The following is an 18892-nucleotide window of genomic DNA, read 5'->3' as shown; positions in this document are numbered from 1 at the left end:
GCGTTTAGGCACACTGGTGGATGGTTATGGGTCGTTAGTCAGCTTGCAATATAACCTATAACTCCACACCAATCGGAAAGGCAGTCCAATACTGTACTTAGACAAAAAAAAAGGCTAGCTAGCTATAACCATACAAGGCCTGAAGTTACGTGTGTATGGTCATTTGCTTGCTTGCCTAGTTGAGAGGCATTCCTGGAGTAATAAACTTCTTTAAATAAAGTAAGTGTATTATTTTCTAATTAAGCTTGTTTCGTATTCTTAATGCTGGAAAAGACAAATATCGATCCCTTTCATATATTGTTAGATATGACTCGAATTGATAAGTTCGGATTTGAACAATATATGACTCGAATTGGTAAGTTTGGATTTTCAACTCGCCAATAGTTTCGCGGTGTGACTAAATTGGAAAGTAAATTTGTGAAGGAAAAATGAATGTCTGTGATAGGTAGTGGAGGGCTCGGATCATTTTTGCTCTAGAGGCGTGATATTATGGTCGGTTGTATTATCTAAATATTATATTCCTTTTTTTCGTTTAATAGTGAAATTCTCTCCTCCCTTACTCGTGGTTTTTCTCTGCAAAAAATTTTTTACGTAAATCTGTGTGTTTTTTTTTTTTTTTTCTGCTTGTGGTTTGTTTATTTTGTATTCGTCATTTCGTTTTTATTTGTGCGTTTGTCATAACATATGTAAATACAAAACATGCAGTACATAATCAAACAAACAAAGAGCAGCAGTAGACGCTGTATCGATGCAAAACTAGCAAGACGGGAAGACTGGAGAATGCAACCGTGACTTTGTTCACAGAGTCACAGAGAAGACAGTACTTAAATTTCTTCATAATCCTAACAATTTGAGGCTGTGTACGTACTAATGTCGTCCCAATCAAATTAAAGGGCCGGACAATGCTAGTCGCTAGCACTTGTCGTCTCCGTTGGAGTTCTTGAGGACGCTCTCCATGTGACTAGGATGTTTCTCAGTGGTCTGCGGTTTGGCCCAAGCAGCACATACAAGGTAGACCCCAGATTGATTGCGCTGAGACCAGCAAGAAGGCCATAGAAGCAATCAAGCCTGCCTTGGTTGATGTTGTCGGCCAACCACCCCATGCCATCCTTGCCGCCCGTCACGTTCTTCACGATCGACACCAGGAAGCTGCTAAAGAAGAACCCCACCGAGAGCGTCGTCAGGAAAAGGCCAGTGCTCATCGTCTTCATGCCCTTAGGGGACCGTGTTATGAAGAAATCGAGTTGGCCCGTGTATATGAACGCTTCCCCAGCGCCCACGAGGAAGAACTGTGGGATCAGTGTGAACACGCTTATGGGCAGCATCGTCTCCATTCTCAGAGCTGCTGCAGCTCCCACATCTCTCACCACTGAGAGCCTTTTCCTTTCACTCAGTGCTGCCGCTACCATGCCTGCCACGGATAATGCCAGCCCGATGCCAATCCTCTGCAGATTGGTAGAGCCTGCGCAAAAAATGTATATACACAGCATCACTTTCATTGTGTGCGCGCATGTATGTACATATTTGTGTGTGTGCTCATGTTCTTAACTACACACATTATATATGCTTATAGACTTTCCTTAAAAGAAAATAATTAATGAAAATATACACACACTATATACATATATATAGAAGGGTTTCTAAAATAAAAATTGCTCAAACTGCAGGTGGCAAGGCAAGCTAGTGCCAAGAGAGGCTTCGCGTAGTTGCGTACATCCATATACATACATATATATATATATATATATATATATATATATATATATATATATATATATANATATATATATATATATTCATACCTTGATTGCCTTTCCACATTCTGCAGAGGGGCATGATCACACGGTCGTATACTGCTAGAGTGATTAGAATGGCGCCAACAAAAAAGACGGTTAGGGATCCTGCTGGGATCTGGAATCTCCCGATGGACCTCTGCATGGTCGTTGCTTGTTCGACAGAAAATGTGATCATCTGGGCATAGATGGTCCAGAAAATTATAGTCGTAGCCCACACAGGGAGCAGCCTGATTATCATCTTCACCTCCTCTATCCTGGTGATCGAGCACAGTGTCCAGGGGTTTGAGCTCGCTCTCCCATTGCTTACCTGCAGATTGTCTCCTTCCACCACGATTGCAGCCTTGTCCAGGAAGCTTAATTAATTTAGGCATGCAGAAAACAAGCACATTAATTCTTTATTAGCTATAATCATTTCATACGAAGCGCGCGACAGTTAATTAATTTACCAAAACTGTTCCGTGTGATGGATCCTGGAGGCCTCAGGGCAGTCCTCGTACAAGAGACTGATGCCGGGAGGAAATTGGAGTTTCCTCTTCCTCACTGCAGCCACGACAACTTGGAGAATGTGGACGATTGGGCTTCCCAAGCTCTTCTTGTACCTGTATCTCCTGGTCCCCGAGAGGAACACGGAGATGGCAATAAGCATGGAGATGCAGCAGATGGCATAGGCCCAGCTCCGGCCCACTCGGTCCTGTATGTAGACCAGCACTGTGACTGCAAGGAGGGTGCCGGTGCTGATGAAGAAGAAGAACCTGTTGAAGAAGAAGGCCATCTGACTCTTCTCCTTGTCATCATTCTCGTCGAACTGGTCGGTTCCGAAGCCTGACACACTCGACTTGAGGCCTCCGGTACCCAGTGCAATCAAGTAGAGGCACAAGTACAGAACGTCTAATTGTAATCCGCTGGCCTGCTGGCAGCTGCTGCTTGTAGCACTGCATGGCAGTGGCCGAAGCTGGGGAAGTTTGGTCGATATGGAGAGCAGGCCCATTCCCTATATATATAGTTGATTAAATGTTACTTTACATATATTGGTATCTACTAGCTAGACCATTCACTTAGAAAAAAAAAAGGAGGAAAAAGAAAAAGGAAAAGGAAAAGGAAGAGAAAAAAAAAAAAATACTAGCTAGGCGGCTAAGTATACATGGATGCAATGAAATCCATCTTTTCTGTCCCGTGTTAATTAATTGTAGCCAAACAGAAATTAGTCTAGTCATAATGCACGGTATATATGGTCTCATGGTTTTGGGAAGGAGGACTCACTAATGCTTGGATCACAGAAAATATGGCAATGGTGAGGTATCTGCCCAAGAAGGAATCGGCAAGGAAACCTCCAAGCAAGCACAGCAGGAATGAAGTGCCCATGAAATCGGTCACGATGTTCGCCGACTCAGCGCTGGGAAGATGCATCGTCCCGACCAAGTAGGTCACTAGATTCACTGCAATTCCCATAGTTGACAGTCTCTCACACATCTCTATTCCTGTTCTCATACCATCAAAACAAAAGGATGTCAAAACTATTCCTTTTTTGTGTTCATATTGTTATGTCTGACTAATAATTTACTAACACGCAGGTTTACACTTTAAAGGTGCATGAATATATCAACGCTGCAATGGGTTATGAATCCCAAAACGTGAAGATGCTACGTAAAGCCAATCTTCAGCGCATAAAGAACTGTAGACAAATATAAGTGCAATGCCGAGACAGCTTGCTCTGTCAGCTAGAGAGCTGCCTTATATGCAATCCAGGATGCCGGCTCAGTGAAGTCACGTGCTGTGCGCCTCCACAGGAAAATAAGTGGCTTGTTGGCCATTATGTGCATATATCTTTTAGTCGCTTGCGCTTGCTCCCAGATACTAAACTATCGAGCACAACCACGGTGGGGCTGAACCGCACTAGAGAGCAGGCATGAGGTGAAACCTATAGGTGCAAGGATTAATTAAGAAAGAAGACTAGACCGACCGTCCCTAGAGCAAGTGGCAAAGGGCTTGGTGGTTGGTACCCGAGACCCAAGTTCGAATCCTAGTTGATTCACATTTCCAGCTAAGTTTATTTCTAAATAAAATAAACGAAACGGGTAGCACGCTACCTTTCTCTCAAAAAAAAATCAAGAAGAAGACTAGAGAGTATATATAATTATACAGAGACCTAGGATGAGTGCTGCAGCTACCCAGCCACCAGTCTTAGATTGGTCAGCAGGGAATCCTTTGTAGTCCACTGCACCGGCCGCAGACCAGCTCATCTTTCCCTCCTATATATTAAGGTTAACATCAGTCATCAGGGGTGAAAGAATAAATAAATGAAGATTGAAAGCTACTTGTGTTATGTATACAACAAGCTAGCAAGGTTCCAAGGAATATCTGAGAATTGTTGTTAAGCATATATTAATGACTAAACCACAAGAGAAACGGGCAAATTAACAAACCATTCCAATCTTTTGTGAAGTCCCCTACAGTGTTAAAATGAAAAAGGGCTCCAAGAGCTCAGAATGAAGGAATAGCTAGGCAGAGGTCGCTGACCAATCAATCGATTGATCTAGCTCTTCTCTGCTAGCTAGCTCGAATGAACTGATGGATCAGCAGAGTCGCTCTCCTTTATATAGGCAATCAAAGGTGCATGCAGAAACTCTGATATGGAACAGTGACACCCACTACCAATTGGAAATGCTCACAACTAGCTGTGGAAAGAAGATGGGTGTCAGTCTGTTGTATGAAAAGGAAGGTTCGAGGAGTGCAAAATTTTGGGCCTTCTTCAGGGATTTGGTGTATTATAAAAAAATTCTAGGATAAAAGGTTGATGGATAAGTTATTGGAGGGTGGTATGGTAACCGAAAGGGATCTCAGAACATCCGTTGGCCCTTGGGACTGGCACTATTAACTTTTGTGTTGATAGATAGGTTTTCAACCATACATAGCTCATAGGTAGGGTGTGCAATCAGTCTCTCTCTCTCTCTCTCTCTCTCTCTCTCTCTCTCTCTCTCTCTCTCTCTCTTTCTATATATAAAAGTGCTATGGCTGCCCCCGCGATCAAAAGTAACCTCCCTTTGGATCTGCTCCTCATGTTTCTCCCATCCTCAATTATTAGTTAAAGGGAACTTGATTGCCTTTGCTTTATCTCCTGCTAGTACTGCTTGGTCTCCTCCCTGCTGTGCCTAGAGAATCTGTGGATAGGCAATGGCTTTCCAATTCCCACAACAGAGATCTATGATTCGGGAACCACAACTTATGAGCCAATTAAAGATCCAATCCGAATGTACTCGTTTAATTCAAAATTTTCCCTTTCTATGGAAGAAATAGATTATGCTGAATGAAAAGGCCACTTGGTACAACTACTTTAATCTCAATAATACTGGCCAAAAAGCTAGTGTTTGCCCTTCAAATAATTGTGCTCAGCTACGTGAAGTGAATTCAGCTACATGTAGTTCATCTCATTGAAAATTTGAAGGTCCAAACTTACGTATGCAAATCACCTTCTAAATCTACTCAGTTAAAAAAAAAAAAAAAATTCAAAATGTGCACTACAGGAGAGTGCATCGAACACCCACTCGAACTCGAACTGCTCTATTTTTAAGACACGCCAAATAGAACTTCAAAAGTATAGAGCCTGCCCCTTACCCATCTGAGAATAGTAAAGAAAAACTGCTCTTTTATGCCATAACCAATTAGCAGCAGCTTCAAATACAACACTAGCTAGGTAGCAATAAGAGTATACAGACCTAAAGCATGCATACACACAGAGGACCACCTATTCGCGTGTAACACGTCCTGTGCGCTGTGTGGGATGGAGGAGGAAACAGTGGACCACCTATTCGCTCGGTGCGTGTTTTCCAGATTTCTTATGGTCATGGCGTTGGAGAATGTACAGACAAGTGATTTGGGTGATGACGTGACTATCATTTGGGATAGATAGATAAGTAGAAGGGACTCGCCATCCCCACTTTCGGGACCAACCGGCTTAATAGCTTGTTGGTGGATCATCTGGGAAGCTAGGAACGGTACGATCTTCAAATCGGTCAATCCAGACCCATTGCTGGGTATGCATAAGATTAAACTGTTAACGGACCAATGGAAGTACTATCTGTCATTAAATTTGCACCACTGTAATCGCTAGGATTCTTTCTTTTTTTCTTTTTTTCTTTTTTTTTCTTCTTTTTTTTAACTCTTTCGAGGCCCGTGTTGCCTCACCTCTGTAGCTTAGTTCACTTTTTCAATGAATGAAGCAGGTAGCGTGCTACCTATTCCTCAAAAAATAAAGCATGCATACACACAGAGAGTGAGGAATCCTCTCTGAATTAGTTAAGATGCTCCTTTCTTGAAATAATTTACATAGGTGACAAAGGTCAAATGCTTAGCCTACGCGTAAAGATGGTCATGGGAGATCAAAGTGCACGCCAAATACTTGCTATATGCATGACTTATTAGCTCCACTGGCCAGAATTAAACTATAGCATGGAAATAACTAATAAGGAAATTAGGGCCAGTGAAGAAATTTAGTACTTCAGTGAGGTGTTTCATTTCATCTCCTCATCGATCCAAAGGAATGAAAAGCTTCACATAATCGAAGGCATCTCAGTAGCGGCCCACTGCACCATAGCTGTTTGCTGGGTGCTTCTGCATACCTCTTGCAGGCCCCAGAGGAAGACGTTATGGCAAAAATTTTGTATAAATTAAAGAATTTAATTACTAAACACATTCGACCTCCTTACAAGAAATGAAAGGCTCCTGATGATGAGTTGCTACCACAAAGTGATCAAGTCAACTGGTTAGTGCATCACATCCTAAGCTCTCCTCAGAGTTCTTCAGCATTACATTAGTTGGAGGCAATCTAACTATGATTATTCATACGTAATTTTTATTCTGGAGTATGGGCGGGCCCAGATGTGTATATATCAAGAGTTGTGTTGCTTGATCAAGATTTCAAGATCATGAAAGCCCAACCCTGACCTAGGTGGGGACTCCATGATCCAAGGATGCTCCGAATTGCAAGCATCTGTCCTTTTTTCTTTTCTTTTTTTTTCATGTAGCGAAGTCAACCGCAAGCTTTCTGTCCTGCACTACTATCTCCCAAACTGCAAGGTGTCAAAGTGCCATACTCTTATCTAATATGCTGTATTGTGCAAACCTAGTTTGTAATATGTATAGCTCCAAAGTGATAAGGCTATTCTCTGGACCAATCTCCACATTGACAGGTCGAAAGATTGGATTGGTGCCTCGGATAGTCATTTGGCACGAGAGTACTTCTGTAGTTTTCAACTTAAAAAAAAGCACATCTGAGTCCGATGGATAATACACACCCAAAAGTTCAAATTGCCCACCAGTAATCATGAGCTAACAATATAATATGAAAACAGCTACAAGTTAATGCAGGAAGAGAAGATAAACTTCGGACAAGAACAAATTTCTGTTTTTGAGAGAAAGGTAGTAAGCTACCAGTTTCGTTTATTCTTTTAGAAATGAACTCAACTAGAAATGAGAAGAAACTAAACCTCGAACTTGGAACCGCAGGTACCAATCATCAAGTCTTTAACCAACAACCCTAGGTACAATCGGTGATAAGAACAAATTTCATTATTTTCTCAAGGCAGGCAACTTTACTCTGGACTCGGCTATGAAAGGTCCACAACCTCTGACACAAATAGATATGGTTTTCTACATGCATATATGCCAAGCATTTACTGCTAACAATACCCTTGCACTCCTTTCTTGATAATTCTATACAAAACAACCGTTTACATGAGACACTTTGAGTGATTTTTGTATACATGCACCCATGACAGGATATGGACAAGCAATATGCTAAAGGAGTCGATTCTGCATAGAGATTTCTTCATTCTGCATCTTTCTAGAGACAAACATGTATGCGAAATTTTTTTTTAAAAAAAAGCATGTGAAAATTCCATTTATATACAGTACGTCCACATAAAAAAATTATAACAATAATAGGATGCCAAAGACTCAAATGATGAAGCAACAGAGAGCATTTTCCTGTAAGACCCACAGAGCACAACAAAAGATGAGGGGGCACACGACCATTGTCACATCTTGCAACTCCCAACTGCCGAACCAAGCAAACACATCATGTGAGAGAGAAACTGCTCCACTCATTGGTGCTGCAACAGCTTATATACATACAAGCAGGGAGGTCAAACTCCAATGTATATATGATGCAAAGGCATACGGATAACATACATGCTTAAGTACATGCATGCCCATTCCTGGATGTAAGAAACTTAAACTTGTTTTACACCGCCCCACTTAGACCCCGCTGCCCACACCCCACCATAGCACAATACCCAACTGCCCCCATGCCTCCTTTTCAACTTCTTTCATCCAAACTCTTCCTCTGATACAGAGAACGAGAGAGTTACTTCAGTCTATTCGTGAGGGACCAGCAAATTATTCCTCACTTTTTCTCCACCCAGACATAAATTAAGTACATGCGTGAATAGCCATAATGTGGTGAAATCTACCCAACATTGGCACATCCTAATTATACGAAGCAAAATGGTATGAGAGCTAGATTCCAGGACATGCAGCCATTAAAGCCCTTCTCCTGCTTTGGCCACAGAAATGAAGACTTTAAAAAGCCAAAAGTAGAAAATCCTCCTCCATTAGTTAAGCATCACCTACAGTTCAGTCCTGCTTTCCATCATTGGCCACTTAATGTCATGACCTGATTATATATGAGTTTACAATACCATTATTCAACAATACGCACCAACCTCACCAAGCAACTTAAGCCATCCCCCAATTCACAAATTACTAAATATGTACCCTTTATGCCAAAAATCTCAATCCTGATTGAAATGTTACGCCTTTATATGATGTTAGTATTTTGCACTTGTGAGCTAGCATTCACATGTAACAATGAAATGAGAGAGTGATTCACAAACAAAGTTTTAAAAAGATAAGGTAAGTATGTGACTTAATAGTTAATGAACACTAGAACCTAGCTCTGTGCTCCAGGAGCGAGGGGAACCTTTTGGGAGCTTTTTTTATTGCTTGTAATTTATTTCTAGACACTCCAACTTAACCATACATCTAGCCAAGAATTTTGCTGCAAAGATGACAGAGACCAGACTCTAATACTTGCTCGGTAGAAAGAATAACCGGCTAGACCTCTGATACCAGAAGTATGCATGAGCAGCCAAAATTGACCAAGATCCATGCCAACTTGTAAATAAGTCCCATGTGATAATATCTTGACGGCTCAAGGAATTCCCACAGAGAAACCCTCAAAAGTTTACAAATGTTTCTCTTTGGTTTTGACTCTATGAAAGAATCTTGGATTTGATTGTTCCAGAATGAAGCTGTTTTATTATTTGAAAAGGATACTTCAGTTCTGACCTAATGCTAGCTGGACAAAACATTTTTTTTATTCCTCCAGACAAAGATATATATATATATATATATATATATATATATATATATAGAGAGAGAGAGAGAGAGAGAGAGAGAGTGAGTGAGGCTACTATGCTTTTGGAAGCACGGAGCCTTCCGGGTTTCCAGGTCGTTTTTGATGTTGTGACTTTCGAATCGTCGATCGGCTTCGTTAAATTTGATCTAGAGTATTTGAAGTACCTAGAAAATAAATTTTGTAATTTTTTGATATCATTTGCCTAGTAAATTAAGGGGCTCAAAATCAACGGCTGAAAATAAAAATCTTACAAAACGTGATAATATGACATTAAAATTTTAGATCAAAGATATTGATCTTGTTTTATATAGTATAAAAAATTTTCTATCAAAATTTCACGTGATTTGGATATTTCTACACCGTTAAACTTGCAAACGGCTCACCACGGCCATTAAAATTATTGATTTTGAGTCCCTTCGATCACTAGGCAAATAATATCGAAAAATCATAAAATTTATTTTCTAAGTACTTCAAATACTCTAGATCAAGTTTAACGGAGCCGATCGACGATTCGAAACTCGCAACATCGAAAACCCGTGCTTCCAGAAGCATAGTAGCCTCACTCTATATGAACTAGGCTGTTATACTATCGGCAGCACGGAGGTCTTTATGCTACCAAGTTGTTTTCGATGATGTAGCTTTCAAATCAACGATCGGCTTCCGTGCTAGCGATAGTATACCAGCCGGACTATACACACACACACACACACACACACACACAAACAAAACCTTCCAAAGTTATGAGGCAATTTGGTTTCCTAGCATCTTCCTCTTCATTGCTTTATACTCTAATTTCAAGGACCGCATTATGAGATAAGCAATCCAACCACCTCCCATGCACTCCCCTTTGATGGTTGAACATCCACCCTAAGCCACCACCAACAACACCCGATTGCTAAGTGCATAATGCTGTCACATCGCTGCCCCTCCCTGTGTCCCCAAATCTCCCCTGACCTGCTTTGGTCTTGTGGCGGCACAACAGGTGTGAGTACCATCCAATGGATTCTGTGACAATCTAGTTACAAAGCCCAATCACTAATAAAATGTAATTAATTACTATCAGTGGATCTGCTGATGAAAGGAGAACTTTAGGATCTTACCTTTCAAAAGCAGCCCTAACTGTATAGACAATTTGAAGGAATATAGTGAAACAACTCAGTTCTGTGTGAGCAGTCGAAATAAATGCAGTCTCTAAAAGGAGTTCAGTCTTTCTTCACCTGTTTATCAAAGGATAGTACCCTACCATATGAATGCTTGATCACTAGTTCATGCTGCTCTAAGAGAATCATCTGAAGCAGCACTACTCAAGGAAGCTTCATTAGGCCAACTGTTCTCACCTCATTTATTGAAAGCATAGACAATGCAAACATTCCGAATCAAATGAGGCGGCTTACCTCAAAAGAAGGAAGCTCGGAAACTGGACAATTACCTACATTTCTGATATTGAATTATTGAAGTGTGACAAAATAAACACAATAAACTTTACCCTCATCAGGAGAATTCACATGGCCCCAATTTCCTTCTAGATACAAATGGATTAAGGATGTATTGAAGTCGATATTGTCGCTAAGTTCCCATTGTCCTCATCATGAACCAAGGGCAATATCTGGGTTGTGCCAATCAAGCTAACCAACTCCTTATTATTCTTCCTTTTTTAAAGGGAAAAAAAATCCATATTTAGCCATAAAATCCACAACAATGGCATTGTTACAATTGTCACACCTGAGGGGGACAACTAATACTGGTAACCAGAAGAACTAATACTGGTAACCAGAAGAGAACAGATCTATCATGCCCAAAAAGCTCAAGGCATTAATGCATGCAATCTAATTTTACAGAACATACCCGTTAACTTTCTTAGCATTTTCCAACATAGGCTATTTGGGAGGGTACAATGGTAAATTCAATTCATCAACAAAATCTAAGTCACACCCCCACATCAATGTAATGTCTATGATTACCACAACCTAGTGCTTATTTACAGTAGCTTCTAGAAGAGTTTTTCTCATACATACAGATGTCAGGGTGCAGTAAATAAAAGATCAATGGCTTTTGTCAGAGAGGAAAGCCTAAATGATTTTCTAAACTTCCCAAGCAGAAACTCTAAATTAAAACTTCGCTTCTAAATTAAAGCTTCTACTCATAGCTTTTGAAGGAAACATTTCAAGTGATTTCTTTGAATCAGCTAAATACCATCAGCATTTCTACAAAAGTTACAATCAAGTGAAACAAATCCCAGGTTATCTGGATGTCCTAAAAAGTACAAGGTCATTTTGATCCTCAACACAATTGACAAGGACTGTCTAGAAAACAAAGATGCGTAACTGTTATCTGGCAATATTGAAGGCCAGGACTTTTTTTTTTTTGAGAAAAGGTAGTATGCTACCGCTTCATTCAGTAAGAACATAAACTTAGCTACAAAGTTGCAGCAACAAGGCCACGGAGAAATAAAAAAGGAAAACCAAAAAAGAAAAAGGCAAGAAGAAAGAAAGAAAGAAAGAGAGCACTCCAAATTACAGCAACAAAATTAATGAACCCGGTACTGATCCCAAAGCCTCCTAAGCTCTGTAATCTCAACCAGCAGCTGGTACAAGTTAAATTTTTTATTTTGGAAAATATGTTTGTTCCTCTCCCACCACACAACCTGCCGGGTTGAAGCTATAGTCAATAAATCCTTTCTACGGAAGATACTCGACGCCAAACATTATACTCGATGCCAAACATTTCATCTCCCAAAGATGATTAGCCGAGGTGAATAGTAGTATTGCACCCTTGTTGGCAAGGCGAATTCAACAACACTTTAGTAGCCGCACAATGGACTAACAGATGGTCTACTGTCTCTGATTTTTCAGAATAGAGTACGTATGTCTCCTCTCCCTACCACTCTCTTTTACGCAGATTTTCAACAGTGAAAATCCTACGCTTGAGTACTAACCATACGAAGATTTTGACTTTAAGCGGCACCGAAACGTTCCACAACTTGGAAGAGAAAGGGTCTTTAACTCTCCCATCTTGCAAAAAACCGTAAAGGGATCTAATAGAAAAGGTTTGGAAAGGGGACCATCTCCACCAGACGCCATCTATCCGCGAAGATAGAGTAGTACCCGAAAGAAAGTCTTTAAACTTCTACAGCAAATCTTCTTCCCGCTACCGGGAACAAAGCCTACTAGAATGAGCCCCCAGTCCCATCCTCCTCGTGTAAAGCACTCCACAACTAAGCGGTTCTTATTAATCACACCATAGTATAAGTGCAAAAAATAAAGTCCGGCAAAGGACCTCCCAAAGCCAAATATCCGACCAGAATCCAACGGTACATCTGTTTCCTAGCGAAAATGCTAATCCACACTCAAACATATCTCTTACTGCCAGGACATCCCTCCAACATTGCAAAAGAGGTCTGAAAGAAGTCCCCCCTCCCAAAGTGGTTTTCTTCTAGAATAATACAAATGCCTAATATGGTTGTCCCGGTGGAGAGACGTATCCGACAGAAAATGCCACCACCATTTGGCAGCGCGATATTCATAACCTCCAAATCTCTAATCCCTAAACCACCATCCTTCTTGGACCGACAAACCGCCTTCCACTGAACCAGACAGTAGCCCCCATTCACAGAACTCGTCCCTTTCCAGAAAATGGCTCTTCTAAGACTTTCAATTTGTTTCACAAGCCATTAGGCACTTTAAAAACCGAGCAGTAAAAGATCAGAAGATTTGACGGAATCGAATTCACCAAAACCAACTGGTCCTTTAAAGAGAGGAGCTTAGCCTTCCACCCTTCAATTCTTTTCTCAATTCTGCTTATCAGTGGCCACCAATCCCCTCGTTTCAAACGCCTACCGGAAAAGGGCAAGCCTAGATACTGCGTTGGAAAGGAACCTAATTTACACTAAAGCATGCGTGCTAACCTTTCCCTTCTATCATGGTCATTCCCTATATAGAAAAGCTCAGACTTATCCTTATTGATTCGTAACCCCGACATCCAACCAAAAAGCTACCAAATAAAGAAGAGGTTTAGCACGTATCGCCTTTTCGCTCTGCAGAAAAAAATAGTATCGTCCGTGTATTGAATTAGAGCAACCTTAACCTCCTCTCTGGACCCCAACCCCAACAAGCATCTGGTTTCTAACAGCCCTATCAGCTATTCTTGCAAGGCTCTCAGCAACCAAGAGGAAAAGATAGGGTGATAGTAGGTTGTCTTAGGCCTCTTTTCCTCTTAACCCACTTAGAGGGAAGGCCATTTACCAGGATTGCAATATTAGCACTACCAAAACACTATTCCACCCACCTACACCATTTCGAATTCGCTCCCAGCCAAATCTTAGTTTGCTTAAGATACAACCAATTGACCCTATCATAGGCCTTTTTGAAGTCGACTTTAACACCAATACCTTTCTCACCAGTTTCGAGCACCACCCAACTAACTCCCTTACAGTTACGAAAGAGTCCAAAATAAACTGTCTTTCCAAAAAAGCAGATTGGGTGGATGAGATAACACTCGCCATCATCACCTCTAGTGGATTGGCGAGAACTTTCAAGATAATCGTTTGTAGCCCATTCAAAAGACTAATCGGTCGGAAGTCATTCACGACCCTAGCACCCTCCAGTTTAGGAACCAAACAGATATAGGAATAGTCAATTGCACTGGTGCTAAATCTATCATCGTAAAGGTCCCAAAAGACGTTGAAGATATCGTCCTTTATGGTCTCCCAGAAGGTTTGGTAGAACAACAAGTTAAATCCATCTGGTCTCAGTGCCTTTTCCCCTCCAAGTTGAAAGGTGACCAATCTTATCTCATTATAGGTGAAGGGTAAGGTTAGCAGCTCAGGGTTGAAAAAAGTACACTCCTTGTATAAATCGCTCCAGTTGCCAAATGTTGTGATAGGAGGCTCCTCTAGGGCATAGACCTTCTTATAATTGTTGATAAAGCACTCCCTTATATCCTCCTCTGCTCCTCACGAAGGAAACTCCTGCTATGGTCCTCGATCATATTAACAGTATTCTCTCTCCTCTTCCCATTTGCTACCACGTGAAAAAACTGTGTTCCCATCTCCTTCCTCAAGCCATTCTGCTTGGCTTAAGCTTGCCAAAGCATCTCCTCATCAAGGGCAATCCCAGCCAGCTGTTGCCTAAGCAACTTTCTCTTCTCGTAAAGTTAGTCGATCAAACCATGCCGTTCCTCTAATAAATCCAGATGATGAATTTCCTCCATCTTATCCTGCTTGACCTTGACTATGTCATAAAATTTCTGGGAGCACCAGTCTTTAATATTCTTTCACCAGTGCCTCAATTTAGCCATAAAAGGCAGAATGCTCATACTTTTTTTAGGTGTCTTGTTCTACCATATAGGCACGGATTTTTTGAAGTCCTCTCTAGTAAGCCAAACCTTCTCAGAACGAAAAAAAGGGAAATCCCTCTTGTCACACGATGAAAATAAAACCGGCGTAACCAGAACAATTGATCATAAGGTTTTATAGGAGATTCCAAAGGCTTGCCCGGAGAGGCTATCGTAATCCCCATTGCACGAAGACACTATGGGTGAAATCCAGGATGCAAAATATTTCACTAGCCTCTCAAACTGAGTTGCTAACATCTCAGCAAAATCTCTTGAATTTGCTTCGCTCCATATAAAAAGTCCACAATAGACATAATATACCTTTCTTGGGAGGTATGACGATCATATTTGGACTTGAACACAAGTACCCGTATCTTTAACATACTATCAGACAACAGAGTGACGTCCTCTAACATTGTAGTTTAAAACAATTACTGTCTAGATATAAAATTGACTGGGAGAAAAAAAATCATACTGGATAGAGACAAGCTCAAAGTAAACAGTAATAGCACTCATCCCATAGAAGGAAGTGTGGGACTCACTTAAGATGCTGGATTCAATAACAGAAGCAAGGACTCAGAGAATTTAGAAGCAAAGTAAAGGTTATTGCATAAAAAAATCCAACTACAAATGCATGTTGTTGATAAAATTCATTTATTTCAGCATAAATAAGGACACTACATGCACAGAAACTTACGACAATAAGGAGCTTGGAGCATATATTGGCTATCAAAGGGCTTCAGGAGCTTGGAGCATATATTGGCTATCAAAGGGCTTCAGGAGCTTGGAGCATATATTGGCTATCAAACGGCTTCAAATTCACCCCGAGACTTACAAGATGCTGTGTATAGCTTAAGTATTGACTACCAATTAATTTAAGCTTGCACAAGCATGCAACAATCATCAGCATAAAGAATCAGGAAAGTTGAAAAAAGATTTGAGATGCTAAATTTTTGCTCATGTACCACGTTCATATATTTCAGAATGTCACCCAAATGCAGCGTTGGAAGCACATTATATGCACACAAAATCCCACATGTATTGCTAATAGATTTTAAGGAGCACATCTTCCCTTGAATATAAAAGATTAAAAATACAAAGCAATGAAACTGAATTCTAAACAGAGGATATCAAACCTGTAGAAAAGAACCAAACCGTTTCATTTCGTCAAAGCCAACTTCTCGAGGTTTTAGAAGCAGCACAAATTGATAATGAAAAATGCATCCTTAGGATCCCCAGCAAATCATATACACATCTGCAAGAGAAGGATAATTCAACTTCTAAGCTTCTTATTAAAAAGAAAAACAGCAGACATTTCAAGGGGAAAAAAAGGAAAATTTGATAAATGAAATATTGAAAATTCACAAGACGGGGAGTTCAGCATTCACACCGAATGACACTTTTCTCAACATCCTAATAGAACATCTAAAACTTTGAAATTGACCACCAACAACTTCCATGAATGTAGTAGCGTATGCTAGAAGAAAGGAAGGTTATCATGTAATTTGTCCGTATTTACAGCAAATGCAGTAGTAATTCATGTCTAAGAAATGAAGCGTATGAATTCTTCACAGGCTCTAAAAACAGTACAAATAGGAATTTGAAATTGCAAGACACCCGGGTGCTCTGAAATATTTGAAACATCTAGTTGGCTGGCCCAACATAGGCCCAGCTTAGTTCCAGAATTTTGCAAGAAATTAGTTTGATCTTCAAGTACCACTTATGGACGACATATAAAAAAGCACTTATTAATTACACATTACAAACATGAAAATATATGGTGAACTGATAGTTAGGTGCAATGCAATTCTTTTAATTGGACCTAGCGAATCAACTTAATCATTAGAGAACATGCCAGAGCATCCATGGGACAATACATTACAAGGTAAAAGATATATGATGTGTGACCATGACTGCATTCCAGTCAGTATTAATGGAGAAACTACTCATCTTTTGCCACCTATGAGATCGACTGTGAGGAATCCTTAGATTCTATTTCGAAATCGGATTGCATGTAACAACTAAGGCTACAAAGCTAATCAAGGAAAACATATTGAAACTCCTGATAAGAAGATAAGATATGGAAATACAATTGCGGAAAACACCAAACGAATAGAATGACGCTATGAAACATCTAAATGTGAAGACAATAACACTGTCATGTGCAACTCGAAAGTTGACACTAAACCAAAACAAAAACTATTGCACACTCTATTCTTGATTCCAACAAATATTTGAAGTTTCTAATGATTAGGGCCAGTTGATCATCATAGCACAGCACAATAAACATTACAGAAAAGAGAACTGCCTTTGAAATTCAGATTTATAAACAATTAGGATAATCAAGAAATAAGCAATTGGCCTTTTCATCTGAATATTACAAGGCTTCAATTGGAAATGTAATGGGATTTAAATCTAACTTAAACAATTTTCACAGTAACATCATTGGACAAAATTGTTTTCCTATATAAGAAAGAACAGAAAAGAGATAAAAGCACAATTATTGAGGAAGAATTTAACTCAACTCAACCTTTTTCTTTTTTTTTCTGACTGTAGAAACTCAACCTTTATCTCACGCTAGACAGCCAAATGAACCCTCATGCCAGTCCTTTTTAAACAATTTTCAGCTAAGTCTTTCCAAATCACATACGACCATGTGATTTTTGACCTCCGTCTGTCTCTACTTATGGATTTGGGATGGAAAAAAACAAACAAAAGGAGAAAGAAAAAGAAGAATAAAGGAAGGCAAATAAATATATCTTAATATGAAAATAGGTCATAGAAGATCATCCTAATGTTGTATCTCCCACAGTTTATCACTCTAGAGCTCCTATTTGATTGTAATTGTAAATTTAAAAAAAACTGCTTAAATTTCGTCTGAAAAATACAGAATGGCGAAATCAATAACAAAGGTATCTCACATAGAAACTAAGTTTGCTCTAAAGTTAGCACGACTCAATTTGATTTAGCAGGATCGCACACAAGTTTAAACCAACTGAGCCTAACAACACATGTGAACCAAGCCCAGCTTATATGAATAGCCTTCTATTTGATTGATCAAATTAAGCACCACAACTCACCATGGCACAGGTTGGCAGCTCTGATCACACCGCTCTTTCCAAGGGTTGATGTTAATAATTATTGTCTAATGATCACAAAAGCGGTCAATTCTCATATCATCTTTGAGTTCTTTCTAGCCGATTGCATGAATTCGGCTATCAAATAGCTCTACGAAGCCAAAGATTGCACTTGCATAATAGTAGTGGGGAAAACAAAGGTAGTCTCTAATTCATTATGAAGAGAAAACTATACACCTTATTATTCATTGTCAAGACAAAATCAACACCCGATTGTCCCTCATCACTCGTCAAGAAAAATAAAAATAAAAATCTTTCGTGTTAATAATATTAATAATTCATTAATAATTCCAGATGCATTAACCACGCGGACCAGCTCTTATTTTAAATCTGGACAACAAACTCGACAGCTATTAAAACACCAACAAAAGGGCAGTGTCTAAATCATCACTATTCAGATAAGTACTAAGTTGAGGCAGACCTGGAGCCAACTAGAATTTAATGCACTCCACAAAGCAGGAGTTCAGAGAAAGGATACTGCTCTCAAAAGTAAGGATGTACGAAAATTAGTATAATTTAGCATAGTAAGCGAGCATTTTCAGCCCATTGCAACAATTAAATAATGCCTAAGAGTTTCAAACAAGAAGGTCGGAAGAGGACAACACCAATTAAGAGCAACACATTGCAAAATAAGCAAGTAAATTAAAAAGAAAAAAAGACTCAATTAGTCAAGCACGGCGATGTTGAAACTTGAGCAGCAAACCAAAGTGGCAAGCTTAGAAGTAAGAGCACATAACAATAGCCAAGTCGCGAGCTCTAAAAATAAAAGCACATAAAAATAGCTAAAGTGAGGCACGCCTTGACTTGATGAGATTAAGCTTCGGTATCATACTTTTGAAGCATGCGACAATATGGCGTCTGGTATATGACAGTCCCCACTGCCGCCTCTGCAACTCACGTCAACAAGTCGTAAAAGCTGTCGAATTAGGCATGGGATCCATCCATGGGCCTGCTGCGAGAGGGCTCATCCGAGCCCACGAGACCGTGACCTTTCATGCTCTCCTCGCTGCTGAGGCAGTGGAAAGCTTTAGATACGGCCTTAAAATTAAGCCTCCTCGGCCTTCAGGGAGAGCTTGCGGTAAGCCTTGCGCACGTCCCATGAGACGGCGCATTCCACTGTCAGTCCAACACCGGAATCTGCTAGGAATCCTTCCGGCCGGCTCTTGACCTGCCTTGCGACAGTCGCCTGCTCTTTCCGTGTACGAAGATGCCGC

General features: G+C 40.2%; 1 protein-coding gene across 1 annotated transcript; it reads right to left on the bottom strand.

The window, feature by feature from the left end:
• LOC109717387 (protein NRT1/ PTR FAMILY 6.2-like) lies at positions 688 to 18533 on the bottom strand. The gene is given in 8 exon segments (XM_020243149.1): positions 688 to 1019; positions 1022 to 1462; positions 1803 to 2149; positions 2243 to 2787; positions 3057 to 3274; positions 3943 to 4045; positions 15678 to 15796; positions 18511 to 18533. Coding segments are annotated over 7 exon segments (1788 nt in total). The 5' UTR covers positions 15705 to 15796; positions 18511 to 18533; the 3' UTR covers positions 688 to 912.

Source organism: Ananas comosus, linkage group 11 (assembly GCF_001540865.1).
Source record: "Ananas comosus cultivar F153 linkage group 11, ASM154086v1, whole genome shotgun sequence".
NCBI classification, from domain to species: domain Eukaryota; kingdom Viridiplantae; phylum Streptophyta; class Magnoliopsida; order Poales; family Bromeliaceae; genus Ananas; species Ananas comosus.
Note: the sequence above shows the minus strand (reverse complement) of the source record. Positions and strands in the feature narration are given on the sequence as shown.